A 17478-nucleotide genomic window follows, 5' to 3' on the forward strand; every position below is an offset into this window, starting at 1 on the left:
AAACTTATTCCATCTTTGATATTACTATTACTAACAAAAGGATCAACCCTACTAGTTGATACTAACTATATGTATATATAGATGCATGCATCCGGTTTTTTAAGATTGGGGATCTTATACAAAAACGGTGTTTTATTAGGTTTATATTATATAAAAAAATTTTACGACATTTTTTAATCTAATAAGATAAAAATAAATTTGTTGCAAATTTAAGTTTTATTTAAAGAATTGTTGCTGTTGGTCAACAAATTACTATATATATAAGATAAGATTTGAATTCTCAATATTTATTTACACAAAATTATTAAGATGAAAAACAAAATTTAATTCTTAAAAAAATATTACTATATTAATCAAAATAAAATAAATAATTAAATTATAATTTTTTAAAAATCAAAGAGAAATCTTAACTTAAAAAAATTAATCTGACTCCTTAATCAACACAGGTTGATTTATCTTCGTATTATTTGAGAATGCACATAATGTAATGTCTTTCTAACATTAGGATGGCGTAGTAGCATGATATATAATATTCTCTCCATCAATATGTTGCTTCATGTGCTTCTCCTTGATGCGTTTGCAATGACTATGAGTCTCTTTAATTATTAATTTATCTAATTAATTCATTGCCGGCCGGCCTCTGCACAAACTCATTTAATTTGTTTATGCGAAAATATGATTGTTGACTTAATTAATTAAATACTTCCATCTAACTAATGATGTGACAATTCATAAGTAATGTTTTATTTAATCCCTTTATATTAGTTATTTTCTGTTAGTATATGCATCTATCTACTTAATTATAAGAAGACTATGACAATTGGACAAATGACGTTTGTAATTATTGGAGCATTAAAGGCAACTCAAACATTATAAAATATGAACACAGTTAGATTCCTGCATATATTCCTACACATATGCTAATTGTCGTGATGGATGCCTCTTCCTGATGAAACATATTATATCAATCACATGAAATTATGAACTATTCGTTACTAATTTCAAAAGATATATACATGTGGCAAAGCATATTCTAAACGGACAAGTATGTACTTTCAAGTATTAAAAATAGATAGATAGCTTGGTATCTGTCTGACTATCTATTTATCGTAAGATAAATATATAATAATAAGTTACTTAGGGTTAATATTTTTATCACTTTGAATTTATGTATTTTAAAGATTTACTTTAAATTATATTTATATTTATGTGTGTTTATTTATAATTTTATATATTTTTTATTGTATTTTAGTTATTATAGTTAAATTACGATTGAACCAATTAAATTTTTAAACTAATAAATTAATAACTAAAATATTTCGATGACCAATTTAATTTTGAGAACTTTGATTATTACATCTAAAAAAAAGACAAAGAAATAAGAAAGATGAACTCAATTTTCTTCTAAACTTTAAATACCTTTATTGAATATATATTAATTTAAGTAGGTGGTATCTCTGGTGGCCGTGCTTTTGGTGGCTACAGGTGGCTATGAATTGACTGGCTAATGATATATTGACAAATAGAATGTTTTGTATGGAGCGCTAAATTGAGTTTAGAGATTAAATACGATAAACTCATTTTTAATTATTTCATGGATGACATTGGAAATAGATGATGTATGAGGGGGTAAAATTGTCTTTGGAATCAGGATTGAAAAACGGCCTCCAAAGAGCGAGGAAAAAGAATCGACGGATCGGAGTGGTGAGGAGCCGAGGAGAGTATTACGGAGAAAGTAGATCCATGGAGCAGCAATGATGACGTTCAACTAGAGAGAAGGGGTAACAGGAAGAGATGGTGGCGAAGTTCAACAAATAACTTCATCCAGGCCACACCAAGCAAGGAACAGAGACTTGGAATCTATGACAGCAAAAAAACATGGTGGTTAGAGAAGATGGAAGCTAGATGGGGAATCCTAGGGATCATGCTCCAAGCAGCGGCGGATGGAATCGACGAAGAGGTGCAGAGGCGATCACCGCGGAGGTGGTTAAAAAATTTTTGTCGCAGTACTAGCGCCCTTCGAAAGGTATGGCGGAGGTTATGGAACCAGAATGTGACGGAGCTCCGGTCACAACCTCAGGAAATTTCACCAACCATAGAGTGGTGCGTAGGAATCATTTCAAGGAAGAAGAAGAACCGGGTCGGCATATGGGTTGGATATATTGTTTTGGGTCGGGCCAACGGATTGAGTTGGATCCTATCAATCAAATAAAGTTATATTTATCTTGTTTAATTTACCGCTATTAAGAACCTCAAAACAAAAGTCAACGAAGTTCTATTATCCACATGTCAGTTACAAATTGGTTCAAGGGAATTAGCCATTATAGCCACCAAACAACCATAGTTACCATAGACCGCACCATTTAAGTATTGATATATCTTTTATAAGTATCCACATTATCATATTGAAGAAGGCTGAAGTGTTGTTCTATGACAAAAAAAAAAAAGACGAGTTATATGTGAGTTAATCTCAAACGTATTATAACAAATCTCTCACTTTATTACATTATTAACTTTAGAGCATCTCTAATGGAGAGCTTTTAGAGTATCACTTTTAATATTTTTAAGAAGTGAATTGATTTAGAATTATGAAAGTTCTAGAAGACTTAGAGAAGGGGAGTTGAATCTCTAACCTTCTTTAACTTTGATTAATTAAGCCTTAAAACCAGAAATTAAAACTTGACTTCTGTTTAGTTTGCGCAACGGATGATGCAGGAAACAATTTCGTTTTGTCTCATAAAACTAGAAAAACAGAATTGAGCATAAAAGAAGGTGATATAGTTCAATTACCTTGTGCAATACAACCTACATACAGTCTTCACCACAACGTTGGTTAAATTTTCACTAGCTTTCAAGTATTACATATACCAATTCTCTAGAACTCAACATAATCCTATCTGAGACACATTAAGCTTCAACATAAACTTGATTTGGTTATGTACCTACTTAAACTAGACACACTGAGTGCTTACCCAACTTAACATGGAATACCTTTTAGATATTTGATACAAAACAGAATACAACCAAAAGAAATCTAAAATCACTCTTAACATTTCTCTCAAGCATATCACTCTACCTTAAAACTCTATGACTTTTTCACAATGTCTCACTTTCTTGCCTTTTACCTCACAAAGAACACAAAGAAAGATATACATTGAAATAGAAAATACAAACAGTAAATCATGAAGGAGATGATGATTCACAACCTTGATTCTATATGCAGAACCCAACATCTGAACACAAAACATTGTTCTTCATCTTGGTGGAGTGCTCTCTTTAGTGTAGGTGCAATGCTTCCAAGACATCAAATTTTGTTGTAAAATTTTCACTCTTTTCTCAATTCAGGTTCTCTCTCTTTAAACTCTAATGAAAAATATTTTCCTTTTTATACTTGAAATAAGTCTTGGTTAGAGTTTCTTTCAAAGTCAACTTCTTAGTTCTTGAATCACATGTCATCTTTTCTTCTTTTTCTTCAATTAGCCCCAAAAATTAGGAATTTAAAATTTGATTTTGACTTAACCGAAGAGATTCCAGCAGCCAATGACTTGCTCAGTAAGGTTCCAAATCTACACTTTTAAGAATATGCTTTAATTCTAAGAAACAATGTAAGCCTTTGATTTATAATAAAAAAAATATTCAACCACTACTTTTTTTTGTTACCTAAAATGGTGGTGTAAAGAGTAAAAACAGATGTAAAGCAATTAATTTGCATGCAAATGAAAATAAAATACTTTTAATCTCTAAACTTATTTAACATATTTTTTATTAACTTGGTTGGACATTGCTTTCTTGATCAACTTTTTTTTTTCTGGTGTTTGAACGAAGACTGAAGCTCATTCTCTTTCTTCGTGTGCTTACCCGAAGTCAACTTGTCTGATTCACAACTTCGAGTAGCTTCTCTTTTGCTTGAAAGTTTTTGGGCTTGGTTAGTGGATTATTATCCATTCAACAGCCTTGAGTGCAATAGGTTTCATTAGTTTGGGCCTGTATATTTGAACTACATCATCAGAAATTTATTTGGGTTATTAACCTAATTAACATGTTGGTCATTATCAATGTGTGTTTATTTTTTTTAACTCAACAAATGAAAATTTGCATTAACATTGGAGATTACTCTTTATTTCCTAGAATCATTTTTCAAAAGCCATTACTAATAGATAATAACTCCAAATTCTTATGCCGCCGGCAGAAAACAAAATACCGAGCAACTCTACGATTGTCCTTCTAAGAGTTTTTTTTCACGAAGTTAATCCATCAAATGTCTGATGACCTCTTTTAAGGTTCTCCAACCGAGTTCCGAATTGGAAAAGATCCCTTGTAGATGACCCATCTTCCTTCAATGCATCTGCCGCAGCATCTTTGAGCTCACGAATTCTTTGTCGAATCCCATTTGTTTCTTCACCAACCATTAAACCCTTTACCACCATAGCAATCTCATCTCTTTCTACAATGCCATTGCTATTAAACTTGGGCCTCAGACCCACTTTGAGGCCTTCAGTTAACAGAACAGCATTCATTCTTTGCTCCGCAAACAGTGGCCAAGTTATCATTGGCACTCCCATCACAATGCTCTCGAGTGTAGAATTCCAACCACAATGTGTAAGGAATCCACCAGTTGAACTGTGACTAAGGATCTGTGTCTGTGGGGCCCAATTTACAAGAACCAACCCTTGTCCTTTGGTTCTCTCCAGAAAGCCACGTGGCAAGAAACTCAAAGGGTCAACGTTTTCAGCACCGAGATAAGCCGCATTAGCCGAATCACTCGGCGCTCTCAAAACCCATAAAAACTTTTGACCGCTTAGCTCCAAACCCAAAGCCATCTCATTGACCTGTTCTTGACACAGAGTGCCTCCGCTTCCAAATGAAACATACAAAACAGAATTGGGCCTTTGGTTATCAAGCCACCGCACACACTCAGGCCCATTTGGGTCACTATTGGGCCCAGTTTGTATTATTGGCCCAACAAGATAAACAGGAGTGTTCTTCTTTCCGAGTTCTTCTTCTATGGCTATGGCGGTTACTCGCTCGATCCTTGAGAAGCTGTTAACCAAGAAACCATCAGCAAGAGACAACAACCTCTTGGACAATCTAAGAATGAGATCGTAAGAGATGCTGGATCTATCACGAAAATGCTCAGGGAGATCGTGACCGTAGATCGGGATGCAACCTGGAATACGAATGAGTTCTTTGTGATCCCTGTATTCACACGAAACTTGGTTGTGCAAAGTTTTCAGATGCAAGAACAATGAAAGCGTCATGGCGGAAGGAGGGAAGTAAATGTAAGCTGAGAGGTTGAGGCTGATATCTTTTGCTACTTGGAGAGCTTCGCTTGCGAAAGTATCTGCCACCAAAGCAACAAAGGGAGTGGTTGAATGCAGTTGGTGCAGTGTGGCACGGAAAGAAGGCATGGATTGGGACACTGCGAGTTGGATTTGAACGGCGGGGGGAACATCTTGGGGTAAGTCTTGCTTGTTGATTGGAGGGAGGAAAATGTGGTCAACGGGGGTGGAAGAAGGAAGAGATTGGAGGAGGGAGATGGTGGCGGGAGGAGGTGAATCAATGGTGGGGAAGATGCAGGTGACATGGATGTTGGGATGGAGATGAACGAGTCTCTTGCAAAACTCGAGAATGGAAGCTTGATGGCTAAACGCTGGAATTGAGATTGCTGCTATATGAGTTATTTTTGCCATGGATATGATCTGTTTTATTTAATTGCTTAGTTTAGGTTTTGGGGAAGTTGATGTATACATACATATATATGAGTATGACTTCAGCTGGTCATTAGATAGTGGTAGGCCAAAGTTGACTTGACTTCATTACTATTTAATAAGACAGGTCAAATTGAACAGCCATATATCATGTTATTCAAATGAGGTATAGTTCATTTTCATTTCCACTTTCTTCGCCCACATGGCTAAAATCGGCAAGATGTCGAACACAAATTAAGAAATTCAAATTCACTCGACAAAATCAGTATTAGTGTAGTTTACGCTTAGTATAGTGGGTGAACTGCATTAAAATGGTGCAATTTTGTAATGAAAAATTATAGGTAAATAATTCTTAATCAATCGATTTTAAACAATTTTAATTAATAATTATTTATTTAAAATTTTTTAAAAGAATAAAAAATAAATAATTAGCATTAGTTACTGATACGTTCGTGCACTAGGGCAGTCGAGTTATAGTAATTTTGGGTTGGGTGTCGTCAGAGTGGGAGAGCTATACGTCGGCCAGGACTGAACACCGTAGTGAGAATACTTGTAAAAGATATTCTGACGTTCAAGTCAGTAATAAGTTTCAGTGAGTATATAAAATAAATATGAAACTGGGAGAAGAACCTGATCATTAGCCGAGAATATGAGTTCAGCTTTATCGACGTTGTTTTACCCGTTTGCTGTGGATAAGTCCGAGTTTATAGGTTGGTTATCTTATTCTGTTTTGGTGATCAAATTTGTTGAACACGTTTCTTATTTTCAAATAACTGGGCCCGATCTTATTTGTTTATGTTCTGAGCTTTTTGGGCAGCCGAGGTATGTGGTGACGTATCATAGCCCCCAAGCTTGCCTTGGTTTGGACAGAACAAAGGCGAGCTTTTTCTTCGGTGATGTCATATACCTCGGCCAAGGATTCATTTTTGCGTCTATGCCCTTCAGCCCTCAAGCTCGGCTTAGTTTTATGCGTGGATTTGAAACGTTTGCTGCATTTAATGCTTGCTTTGTTCTTCGCGCTTTAATGAGTGATTGATTTGATTTGTGCTGCGAATTTCAAGGTGTCCCTGACCGTGTGATTGGTTGAGTTTTGATCGTGGGCTTTTTTGATGGCTCGGATTGGAACATAACGCTTCATATGTAACTGCTCTAGTCACTATGTAATAAACATGTTTGCAACCTTTGGTTTTTTGTATTTGGGATTCTACATTTTGAAAAAAAATGAGCAAAAAAGTGAGTGTTGATTCACATCTCTGCTCCTTCTTTCTTTCTTATTTTGGTTTTCTTTACTTTGTTGCATGGAAGAGGAAAAGGCTGGTGTTGGTGAGGGTGACCTCTATGGCTGGGTTGATGCTAAGGTTAGGGGTTATGTTCGCAATTTAGTGATAGGGAGTCAGTTGATGTGCTGGGTTCTGACGTATGGGTTAGTAGCGGTAGTGGGATTAGGAAAGAAATATTTCCCTGTGATAGTGGTGATCGTGTTTTCCACCGTCGCGATGACTGGGCCTTTTTCTACATGTATAGCTGCTTGTTTACTGAGTTAGGAGTTAGGCTTCCCTTTACTGATTTTGAATGTGGCGTTCTTTACTGGTTGAACTGTGCTCCTAGTCAGCTTCATTCTAACTTGTGGGGGTTTGTGAGAGCTTTTGAGATTTTTATGAATTTCCTTAGTAGTCCTCCGTCTCTTAGGCTCTTTTTCTTGTTATTCCAGGCTAAAGGGGTTGGTCGTGGGCTCTGGGTTAATCTGAGTAGTTATCCTCGTCGTGCTATCTTTGGTCTTTATAAGTCTTCTTTTAAAGATTTTAAGACCATGTTTGTTAAGGTTAGGAGCGTGCCCGAGGAGTTTCCGTTTTACCTAAATGAGTACCTTGTGGAGAAATTCCCTTTGTCGTGGCGTCCTGAGCCGATGCAAGTTTCGGATGTGGATGATAGGTCGGTTGATGACCAGATTGTAATGGAGTTTTTGTTTGAGATGTTGGGCCCGAAAGGGCTGTTGTCCGTATCTGAGTTGTTGAAATGGGATATCGATAGGCAAGCTGTTCTGGATTACCTAGGTAATTTAGTTTTTGTTACTTTGTTGTTGTGTTTCGTTTGGTTTGTTTTCATGTTGCCGGTTTTTGTGCAGGTGACAAGGCTCTTACTATCACTATTGCCGGGCTGAAGTCGTTTTTTAATCAGCGGAAAAAAGGGGAGAAAGAAGGATCAACTACGAATGTCGAGAAGGGTCCTGCATTTCAACCTGATCCGACCTACAAGCCGAAGCGAAAAAGGGATAATGTGAAAGAGAAAATTGTTGAAAATTTTTTGGAGAAAGGGGATTCGTCTATGGAGCTTTAGATGGTGAAATTGGTGTATGAGTCTCAAAAAAGGTTGCACGGTTATCTGGGAGACGTGCATACTCGGTCTCTGTGGGGTAAACTGTATCCCTTTTCTGTTATGGTTGATGAGCTTTGTTGCTTTCCTGATGATATGAAGATGATTAATGAAGTCGGACATGTTGGGACGAGTCGTTTCCTGCAGGTGAGGAATTAAATTTGCTTTGTTGTTTGTAATTTATGATGTTTGACTCTCTGTCTTTGTTGTAGGTGATTGGTGCGCGGATTGTGGCTGTCGGAAGGGCCTAAGAACTTGCTTTCGAGAAGGAGCATAAGGTTACGTTGGATATTGCCGAGTTATCCTCGGCTATACAAGAGAAAGAGAAAACCATTGCTGAGTTGTCTTCATCTCTGAGTTTGAAGGAGATGGAGCTTGTTGAGGAGAGACGTCTTCAGCTTGCTTCTGCTGAACAAGTTAAGACTGTTAAGGATGAGAATGATCGTTTGGAGTCGAGGATTAAGAAGTTGGAGAATGAAGTTTACGAGGCCTTTGCGCAAGGCTTTGATCGAGCCGTGTCTCAGGTGAATGTGTTATTCCCTGAGTCTGATGTTACAAAGCTGGATGCGACTAAGGTTGTTGTCAATGACCAGCTTATGGATGATGAGGCTGCTGCTGGAGATGATAGCGAGGAGTCCAACATTGGTGACAAGGCAGACTAGGCCTTTTAGTTTATGTTTTGTTATTTCGAAATTGTGTATGGCATTTTTTCCTTGGATGTGTATGTTTGACTATATATTTTGACTGTCTTTTGAATATTCCTGGGCGTGGTGCTCGGGTTATGCTTTATTTTCAGAGTATGAAGCTCGGTTTAATTTTGAAGACTACCATTTCGGCTATGTTATAAGATGTGTTAATTATCAAACTATGATATAGTAGCATTGGAATTGTTCTAAAATAGTATTGGTTGATATATTATGACTTGTGGCGTCCGACCTCATTAAAACCCTCTTCGAGTAAAACCCATGTTTTTTGAGAAAAAACCTTCGAAGGGGAAAAAAGAGTACCTTCATCCGTAGAACATAGTACATAATCATGATTGGTATTTCTTTAACGAGGTTACATTCCATGTTCTTGGAATTTGATCTCCTTTTAGGGTTTCTAACTTGTAAGCTCCTTTGATGAGGTTCCTGACTACTCGGAGTGGTCCCTCCCAGTTTGCTACCACTTTTCCGTGTGTGGGAGGCTTTCGTGCTTCCTCTGTTCATCTTAGTACGAGGTCTCCCTCAATAAAGAACCTTTGAACGACCTTTTTGTTGTGTCTTCTTTCTATGAAGCTTTTCATTGCTCGTTGCCTTATGGTTGAAATGTCTCTCTCTTCTTCTATAAGGTCTAACTCGGCCTTTCTAGCTCGTATGTTTGTTTGCTGATTGTATAGCTCGGATCTTAACGTCGGCACGCCGACTTCTATTGGGATTAATGCTTCCGCGCCATATACTAGCTTAAGGGAGTTTCTCCTGTAGCGGATTGAGGTGTGGTGTTGTAGCCCCACAGAATTTCTGGAATGTGCTCGGCCCACTCGCCTTTGGCTTCTCCGAGCTTTTTCTTTAAACCCTGCAGAATAATTCTGTTAGCGGACTCAACGTGTCCGTTTGTCTGTGGGTGCTCGACTGAGCTAAAGTGATGTTTAATGTTGAAGTTAGTTAAAAAAGAGGCAAGTTTATGATCTGTGAACTGTCTTCCATTATCGGAGATTATTTCTCGTGGTATACCATATTTAAATATGATATTTTTCTATAGGAAAGATCTCACCTTATGTGCTTTTATGTGTGCTAGTGGTTGTACTTCTATCCACTTAGAGAAATAATCTATCGATACCAGAAGGAATTTTACCTGTCCTGACGCTTTCGGGAAGGGTTCGAGGATATCAAATCCCCACCTATCGAAAGGCCAGCTTACCTCTATGGTGTGGAATCTTTCGGCTGGGACATCTGAGTTTGCGGCATGCCTTTGGCAACTGTTGCATGCTTTGACTTTTGAGATGCAGTCTCTTTTGATTGTTGGCCAGTAGTATCCTGTTCGTAATATTTTGGCGGCCAATGCTCGACCTCCTCTATGGTTCCCGCAGATCCCTTCATGTGTTTCTGCCATGACCTCCTCGGCTTCGTCCTTGCTGATGCATTTGAGGAGTGGTTGTGAGTATCCACGTCTGTACAGGGTGTTTCCTATTACTGTGTAGAAGCTTGCCTTTCTTCGGAAGAGTGATAAGTTTAATTCCTCCTTTGGCATGGTTCCTGTACTAATATATTTGAGAAAAGGGGTTCTCTAGTCCTGTACCTGCATGATACTTAATATTGTCTCTAGCTTAAACCTTGGTTTATCAAGTGTCAGTTGTGATAGTGCTGGTGTTCTTGTTGTTTGTCTTGTTGGGCTAATTTGGATAGTACATCGGCTCTACTGTTTTGTTCTCGATTTACATGAACAATATTAAATTTATTGAATTTTGAAATAAGATCCTTTATTTTGAGCCAATATTTCTCTAACAAAGGATCCTTTACCTGGTAGTCGCCTTTGACTTGGTGTACCACAAGTAAGGAATCACATTAAACCGTTATTTGAGGTATGTTGAGCTGTTGGGCGAGCGTTAGTCCCGCTAGTAGAGCCTCATATTCCATTTGGTTATTGCTTGCCGTAAAGTGGAACTATAATGATTGCTCGGCTATTACTTTGTCTCCCTCTTTTAACAGTACACCTGCTCCACTTCCTTCCTTGTTTGAGACTCCATCTACATGTATACTCCAACTCGTCCCTACGGGTTGTGCCTCGGTAGTCATTTTTGAGATGAAATCAGCTAATATTTGTGACTTCGGGATTTTCCTTGATTGGTACTGAATATCGAACTCGGAGAGCTCGATGGACCATTTGATTAATCGTCCAGTGAGCTTGGGTCTTGTTAAGATCTGCCTCAGAGGTTGTCGGTGCGTACTATTATTGTGTGGCTTTGGAAGTAGTGTCTTAGTCTCCTTGCCGTAGTGACTAGGGCTAGCGCCAGCTGTTCTATTTTCCGGTATCTTGTCTCCGTTGGTTGTAATACCCTGCTAATGAAGTATACTGGGCTCTGATTTTTTCCTGTTTCAATCACTAGAACCGAGCTTATAGCATGGTTAGATACTGATAAGTATAAATTCAATGGTTTACCTGTTTCTAGTCTCTGTAGTATTGGAGGTGATGTTAAGAACTGCTTGAGCTCCATAAAAGCATTTTCACATTCCTCGGTCCATGCAAATTTCTTATTTTTAGAGAATGTTTGGAAGAAGTGGTATGATCAGTTTGCCACTGCAGGTAGGAAGCATGACAGAGCGGCGACTCTTCCTGCGAGTTGTTGAACTTCTTTTATTGTCTTTGGACTCACCATGTTCAGTATTGCATTGCACTTTTCTGGGTTTGCTTTAATCCCTCGTGAAGTCAACATGAAACCGAGGAATTTTCCTCCTTGAACTTCGAAGGCGCATTTATCTGGATTGAACCTCATGTTATAAGCTCGGACTTGATTGAAAACTTCTAACAAGTCGTCGCAGTGTGCGCCTCGTTCAGGTGTCTTTGCTACCATGTCATCTACGTAAATTTTCATGTTTCGACCTATTTGTTGTCCAAATACCTTGTCCATTAGTCTCTGATACATCGCCCCTGCATTCTTTAAGCCAAAAGGCATTACCTTGTAACAAAAGTTCCCATGTTCTGTTATAAAGGCTGTTTTACTTTGGTCCTCTGGGTGCATTAGGATCTGGTTGTAACCAGAGTATGCATCCATAAAACTCAAGGTTTTGAAAACGAAAGCATTATCTACTAATTTGTCGATACAGGGTAATGGGTAAGCATCCTTGGGGCAAGCTTTATTTAAATTTGTAAAGTCGACGCACATGCGCCATTTACCTGAGTTTTTCCTTACCATTACCACGTTGGAGAGCCATGTAGTGAAGCAAATTTCTTTGATGAAGCCTGCGTTGAGGAGCTTATTGGTTTCCTCTAGTGCTGCTTGTTTCTTCTCCTTTCCGAGATTTCTTTTCTTTTGTGCCACAGGTCGGACTGCCTTGTCAATTGCTAACTTGTGGCAGATGACTTCTGGACTTATTCCAGGCATGTCATCTGGCGTCTATGCAAACAGATTGGAATTCTGTCACAGTATTTCTATGAGTTTTGTTTGTTTTTCCCCCTTCAGTGCTTCTCCGATGTGTGTGTACTGCTTTTCATCAGCTGTTAGTGTTATTCGGTGGAGGTTGTCCATTGGCTAGGGTCTTTCGCTGAAATCCTCTCTTGGATCAAGCTCGTCTAATGTTAAGATCTCGGCAGTATTGTGGATTTTTTGGACTTGCGGCCGAGCTGTCTGTTTTGTCTAGCTTTGCTTTAGACTGGCATTATAGCATTGCCGAGCTACTTGGTGGTCAGCATACACTGTTGCTATCCTGTTTTCCTGCACAAGAAACTTAACACACAGGTGTAAAGTAGACACTACTGCCCTGAATATATTCAAGGCGGGTCTTTCGATGATAATATTATAAGGGCTATAATAGTCTACTATTAAATATTGGATATCAATGGATTTTGACATAAGGTCTTCTCCCATTGTTGTCTTTAACCATATGTATCCCATGATGGGGACCCTTTCTCTGGAGATCCCAATCAGCTCTCCAGAGGAAGGTTACATTATTTTTTCTGATAACTTCATCGTTTTGAAAGTAGAGTAAAATAAAACATCAGCACTACTACTTGGGTCCAGTAGTGTCTTTCTTACCAACAGTTCTCCGACTTGAATGGAGATTACTACCGAATCGTCGAGGTTAGGGCTTGCCGACTTAAAGTCTGATTGATTAAATGATATCGTGACGTCTAGGTCCTCTTCTTTCTTTGGTGCACTATTCCTTTGATTGCCAACATTGCTCTGTAGCTTTGTTTTTTGGCTGAAGTTGTTTCACCCCCACCTGCGTAGCCTCCTGATATGTGGTTGATGATCCCTCTTGGCGGGATGGGTGTTGTCTGTTTCCCTTTGTCCTTATCTGTTGGCGCTCGTTGGTGTTCATCCATATCCGAGCTGGTTGCTTTGGTTTTACGTCCTTCGACGTATTTGTCTAGGAGCCCTTGGCGTGCCAGTCGTTCGAACAGGTCTTTGGCGACGATGCAGTCATCGGTAGTGTGTCTAAACTTTTGATGAAAGGTACAATGTTTGCTTCTATCCACAAACCTTTGATCCTGGTAACTTCCTGCACGGGCTGGTGGTTTCCCTATTTTGGCGTTAAGAATCTCCTTGATGATGTTCTCCCATTTGGTGTTGAACCTGGTGTAAGTGTTGAATTTGGGTGTGAGTTTGAAGGGCTTCTTCGGCTCCTTGTTGATTGGTGGTCTGAAAATTTTTTCCTCGTCTCTTCTGTGTGGTTGTTTGTCTGTTTTCTGAGCTTTACGGAGCTTTTCAATCTCCATCTGACCTGCAGCCCTTTCTCGAAATTCTTCCAGGGTCTTTGGTTTAGTTACTGCAATTGATGAGCGGATAATTTATACGCTTTTTGGCATTATTTTTAGGTAGTTTTTAGTAAGTTCAAGCTACTTTTAGGGATATTTTCATTAGTTTTTATGTTAAATTCACATTTCTGGACTTTACTATGAGTTTGTGTGTTTTTTTGTAATTTCAGGTAATTTCTGGCTGAAATTGAGGGACTTGAGCAAAACTCTGAAAAAAGGCTGACAAAAGGACTGCTGATGTTGATGGATTCTGACCTCCCTGCACTCGAAATGAATTTTCTAGAGCTACAGAACTCCAAATGGCACGATCTCAACGGCGTTGGAAAGTAGACATCCAGAGCTTTCTAGAAATATATAACTGACGATGTAACTTGGCGTTGAACGCCAAGTACATGCTGCTGTCTAGAGTTAAACGCCAGAAACACGTTATGATCCGGAGTTGAACGCCCAAAACACGTTGTAACTTGGCGTTCAACTCCAAGAAAAGCCTCAGCTCGTGGATAGACCAAGCTCAGCCCAAACATACACCAAGTGGGCCCCGGAAGTGGATTTATGCATCAATTACTTACTTTTGTAAACCCTAGTAGCTAGTTTATTATAAATAGAACTTTTTACTAGTGTATTAGACATCTCAGGACGCCTAGTCCTTAGACCATGGGCGGCTGGCCATTCAGCCATGCCTGAACCTTTCACTTATGTATTTTCAACGGTGGAGTTTCTACACACCATAGATTAAGGGTGTGGAGCTCTGCTGTACCTCAAGTTTCAATACAATTACTATTATTTTCTATTCAATTCTCTTTTATTCTTATTCTAAGATATACATTGCACAACACTTTGATGAATGTGATGATTCATGACACTCATCATCATTCTCACCTATGAACGCGTGTGACTGACAACCACTTCCGTTCTACCTTAGGCCGGGCGCATATCTCTTAGATTCCCCAACAGAATCTTCGTGGTATAAGCTAGATAGATGGCAGCATTCATGGGAATCCGGAAAGTCTAACCTTGTCTGTGGTATTCCGAGTAGAATTCTGGTATTGAATGATTGTGACAAGCTTCAAACTCCTGAAGGCTGGGCATTAGTGACAGACGCAAAAGAATCAAGGGATTCTATTCCAACCTGATTGAGAACCGACAGATGATTAGCCGTGCTGTGACAGAGCATAGGACCATTTTCACTGAGAGGATGGGATGTAGCCATTGACAACGGTGATGCCCTACATACAGCTTGCCATGGAAAGGAGTAAGAAGGATTGGATGAATGTAATGAGAAAGTAGAGATTCAAGAGGAGCACAACGTCTCCATACGCCTATCTGAAATTTCCACTATTGATTTACATAAGTATTTCTATCCTGTTTTATTTTTTGTTTATTATTTATTTTCGAACTTATCATAAACCATTTAATCTGCCTAACTGAGATTTACAAGGTGACCATAGCTTGCTTCATACCAATAATCTCTGTGGGATCGACCCTTACTCACGTAAGGTATTACTTGGATGACCCAGTACACTTGCTGGTTAAGTTGAACGGAGTTATGATCACACCAGGGATTATTAAGATCCCAATTCATCATACCATGATCTCTTTAGGGTATTTTTGATAGAGCCAATATTTAAATTTCATACAAGTACAAAGAGACCAACTTTGAGGATCACAATTTCGTCCACCAAGTTTTTGGCGCCGTTGTCGGGGATTGTTCGAGTATGGACAACTGACGGTTCATCTTGTTGCTCAGATTAGGTAATTTTCTTTTCAAAAAGTTTTCAAAAATTTTTCAAAATTTTTCTTTTCTTTTTCATTTTTTTCCAAAAATATTTTCGAAAAAAATTAATAAAAATCCAAAAAAAATAATAAAATCATAAAAATAAAAAATATTTTGTGTTTCTTATTTGAGTCTTGAGTCAACTTTTAAGTTTGTTGTCAATTGCATGCTTTAAAAATTTTTCTTGCATTTTTTGAAAATTCATGCATTCATGGTGTTCTTCATGATCTTCAAGTTGTTCTTGACAAGTCTTCTTGTTTGATATTGATGTTTTCTTATTTTGTGTTGTTTGTTGTTTTTCATATGCATTTTTTGTTTGTTAGAGTCCATACATTAAAGATTTCTAAGTTTGGTGTCTTGCATGTTTTCTTTGCATCAAAATTTTTCAAAATTTGTTCTTGATGTTCATCATGATCTTCAAAGTGTTCTTGGTGTTCATCTTGACATTCATAGTGTTCTTGCATGCATCATGTGTTTTGATCCAAAATTTTCATGTTTTGGGTCATTTTTATGTTTTTCTCTCTCATCATTAAAAATTTAAAAATAAAAAATATATCTTTTCCTTATTTTTCTCATAATTTTCGAAAATTTGAGTTGACTTAGTCAAAAATTTTTTTAAAATTAGTTATTTCTTACAAGTCAAGTCAAATTTTCAAAAATTTAAAAATCTTATCTTCAAAATCTTTTTTTTTCTTAAAAATCTTATCTTTTTATCTTATCTTTTTCAAAATTTGATTTTAAAATATCTTTTCTATCTTCCTATCTTCTTATCTTTTTAAAATTAAAAACTTCAAATCTTTTTCAATCAACCAACTAACTTTTTGTTTGTTTCTTATCTTTTTCAACTCTCTAATTTTCGAAAATATCTCATCTCTTTTTCAAAAATTCTTTTTTGTTTTAAATTTTAATTTTAATCTTATCTTATCTCTAATTTTCAAAAATTACTAACACCTTTTTAAAATTATTTTCGAATTCTCCCTCTCTTTTCTTATTCTATTTAATTAATTATTTACTAACACTTCTCTTCACCTCTCTTCGTCTAAATATCTGAACCCATTCTTCTTCACTCTCCTCCCCTTTCTTCTTCTACTAACATAAAAGAATCTCTATACTGTGACATAGAGGATTCCTCTTCTTTTCTTGTTTTCTTCTCTCTCATATGAGCAGGAACAAGGACAAAAGCACTCTTGTTGAAGCTGATCCTGAACCTGAAAGGACTTTGAAGAGGAAACTAAGAGAAGCTAAACTACAACAATCTAAAGGTAACCTTTCAGAAATTTTCGAATAAGAGAAGGAGATGGCAGCCAAACCCAATAATGATAATGCAAGAAGGATGCTTGGTAACTTTACCAAACCCACGTCCAAATTTGATGGAAGAAGCATCTCCATTCCAGCTATTGGAGCAAACAATTTTGAGCTAAAACCTCAGCTAGTTGCCTTAATGCAACAAAACTGCAAGTTCTATGGACTTTTATCTGAAGATCCTTATCAATTTTTAACTGAATTCTTGCAGATCTGTGAGACTGTTAAGACGAATGGAGTAGATCCTGAAGTCTACAGGCTCATGCTTTTCCCTTTTGCTGTAAGAGACAGAGCTAGAATATGGTTGGATTCACAACCTAAGGATAGCCTGGACTCCTGGGAGAAGCTAGTCACGGCCTTCTTGGATAAATTCTTTCCTCCTCAAAAGCTGAGCAAGCTCAGAGTGGATGTTCAGACCTTCAAACAAAAAGATGGTAAATCCCTCTATGAAGCTTGGGAAAGATACAAGCAGTTGACCAAAAGGTGTCCATTTGACATGTTTTCAGAATGGACCATATTAGATATATTCTATTATGGTCTATCTGAGTTTTCAAAAATGTCATTGGACCATTCTGCAGGTGAATCCATCCACCTAAAGAAAACACCTGCAGAAGCTCAAAAATTCATTGACATGGTTGCAAATAACCAATTCATGTACACTTCTGAGAGGAATTCCGTGAATAATGGGACGCCTCAAAGGAAGGGAGTTCTTGAGATTGATGCTCTGAATGCCATATTGGCTCAGAACAAAGTGTTGACTCAGCAAGTCAACATGATCTCTCAAAGTCTGAATGGATGGCAAAATGCATCCAACAGTACTAAAGAGGCAGCTTTTGAAGAAGCTTATGATCCTGAGAACCCTGCAAT

General features: G+C 37.8%; 1 protein-coding gene and 1 non-coding gene across 2 annotated transcripts; both read right to left on the reverse strand.

The window, feature by feature from the left end:
- Nucleotides 1-4123: 4123 nt before the first annotated feature.
- Nucleotides 4124-5718, reverse strand: LOC107495104 (hydroquinone glucosyltransferase). The gene has a single exon (XM_016116189.3). The coding sequence runs from the start codon at nt 5688-5690 to the stop codon at nt 4239-4241; it is 1452 nt and encodes a 483-aa protein (XP_015971675.1). The 5' UTR covers nt 5691-5718; the 3' UTR covers nt 4124-4238.
- Nucleotides 5719-17005: 11287 nt separating this feature from the next.
- Nucleotides 17006-17109, reverse strand: LOC127740453 (small nucleolar RNA R71). Its single transcript, XR_008001129.1, has one exon. It is a non-coding gene; the product is annotated as a small nucleolar RNA R71 (small nucleolar RNA).
- Between the last annotated feature and the right edge of the window lie 369 nt (nt 17110-17478).

Source organism: Arachis duranensis, chromosome 6, assembly GCF_000817695.3.
Source record: "Arachis duranensis cultivar V14167 chromosome 6, aradu.V14167.gnm2.J7QH, whole genome shotgun sequence".
Lineage (NCBI taxonomy): Eukaryota > Viridiplantae > Streptophyta > Magnoliopsida > Fabales > Fabaceae > Arachis > Arachis duranensis.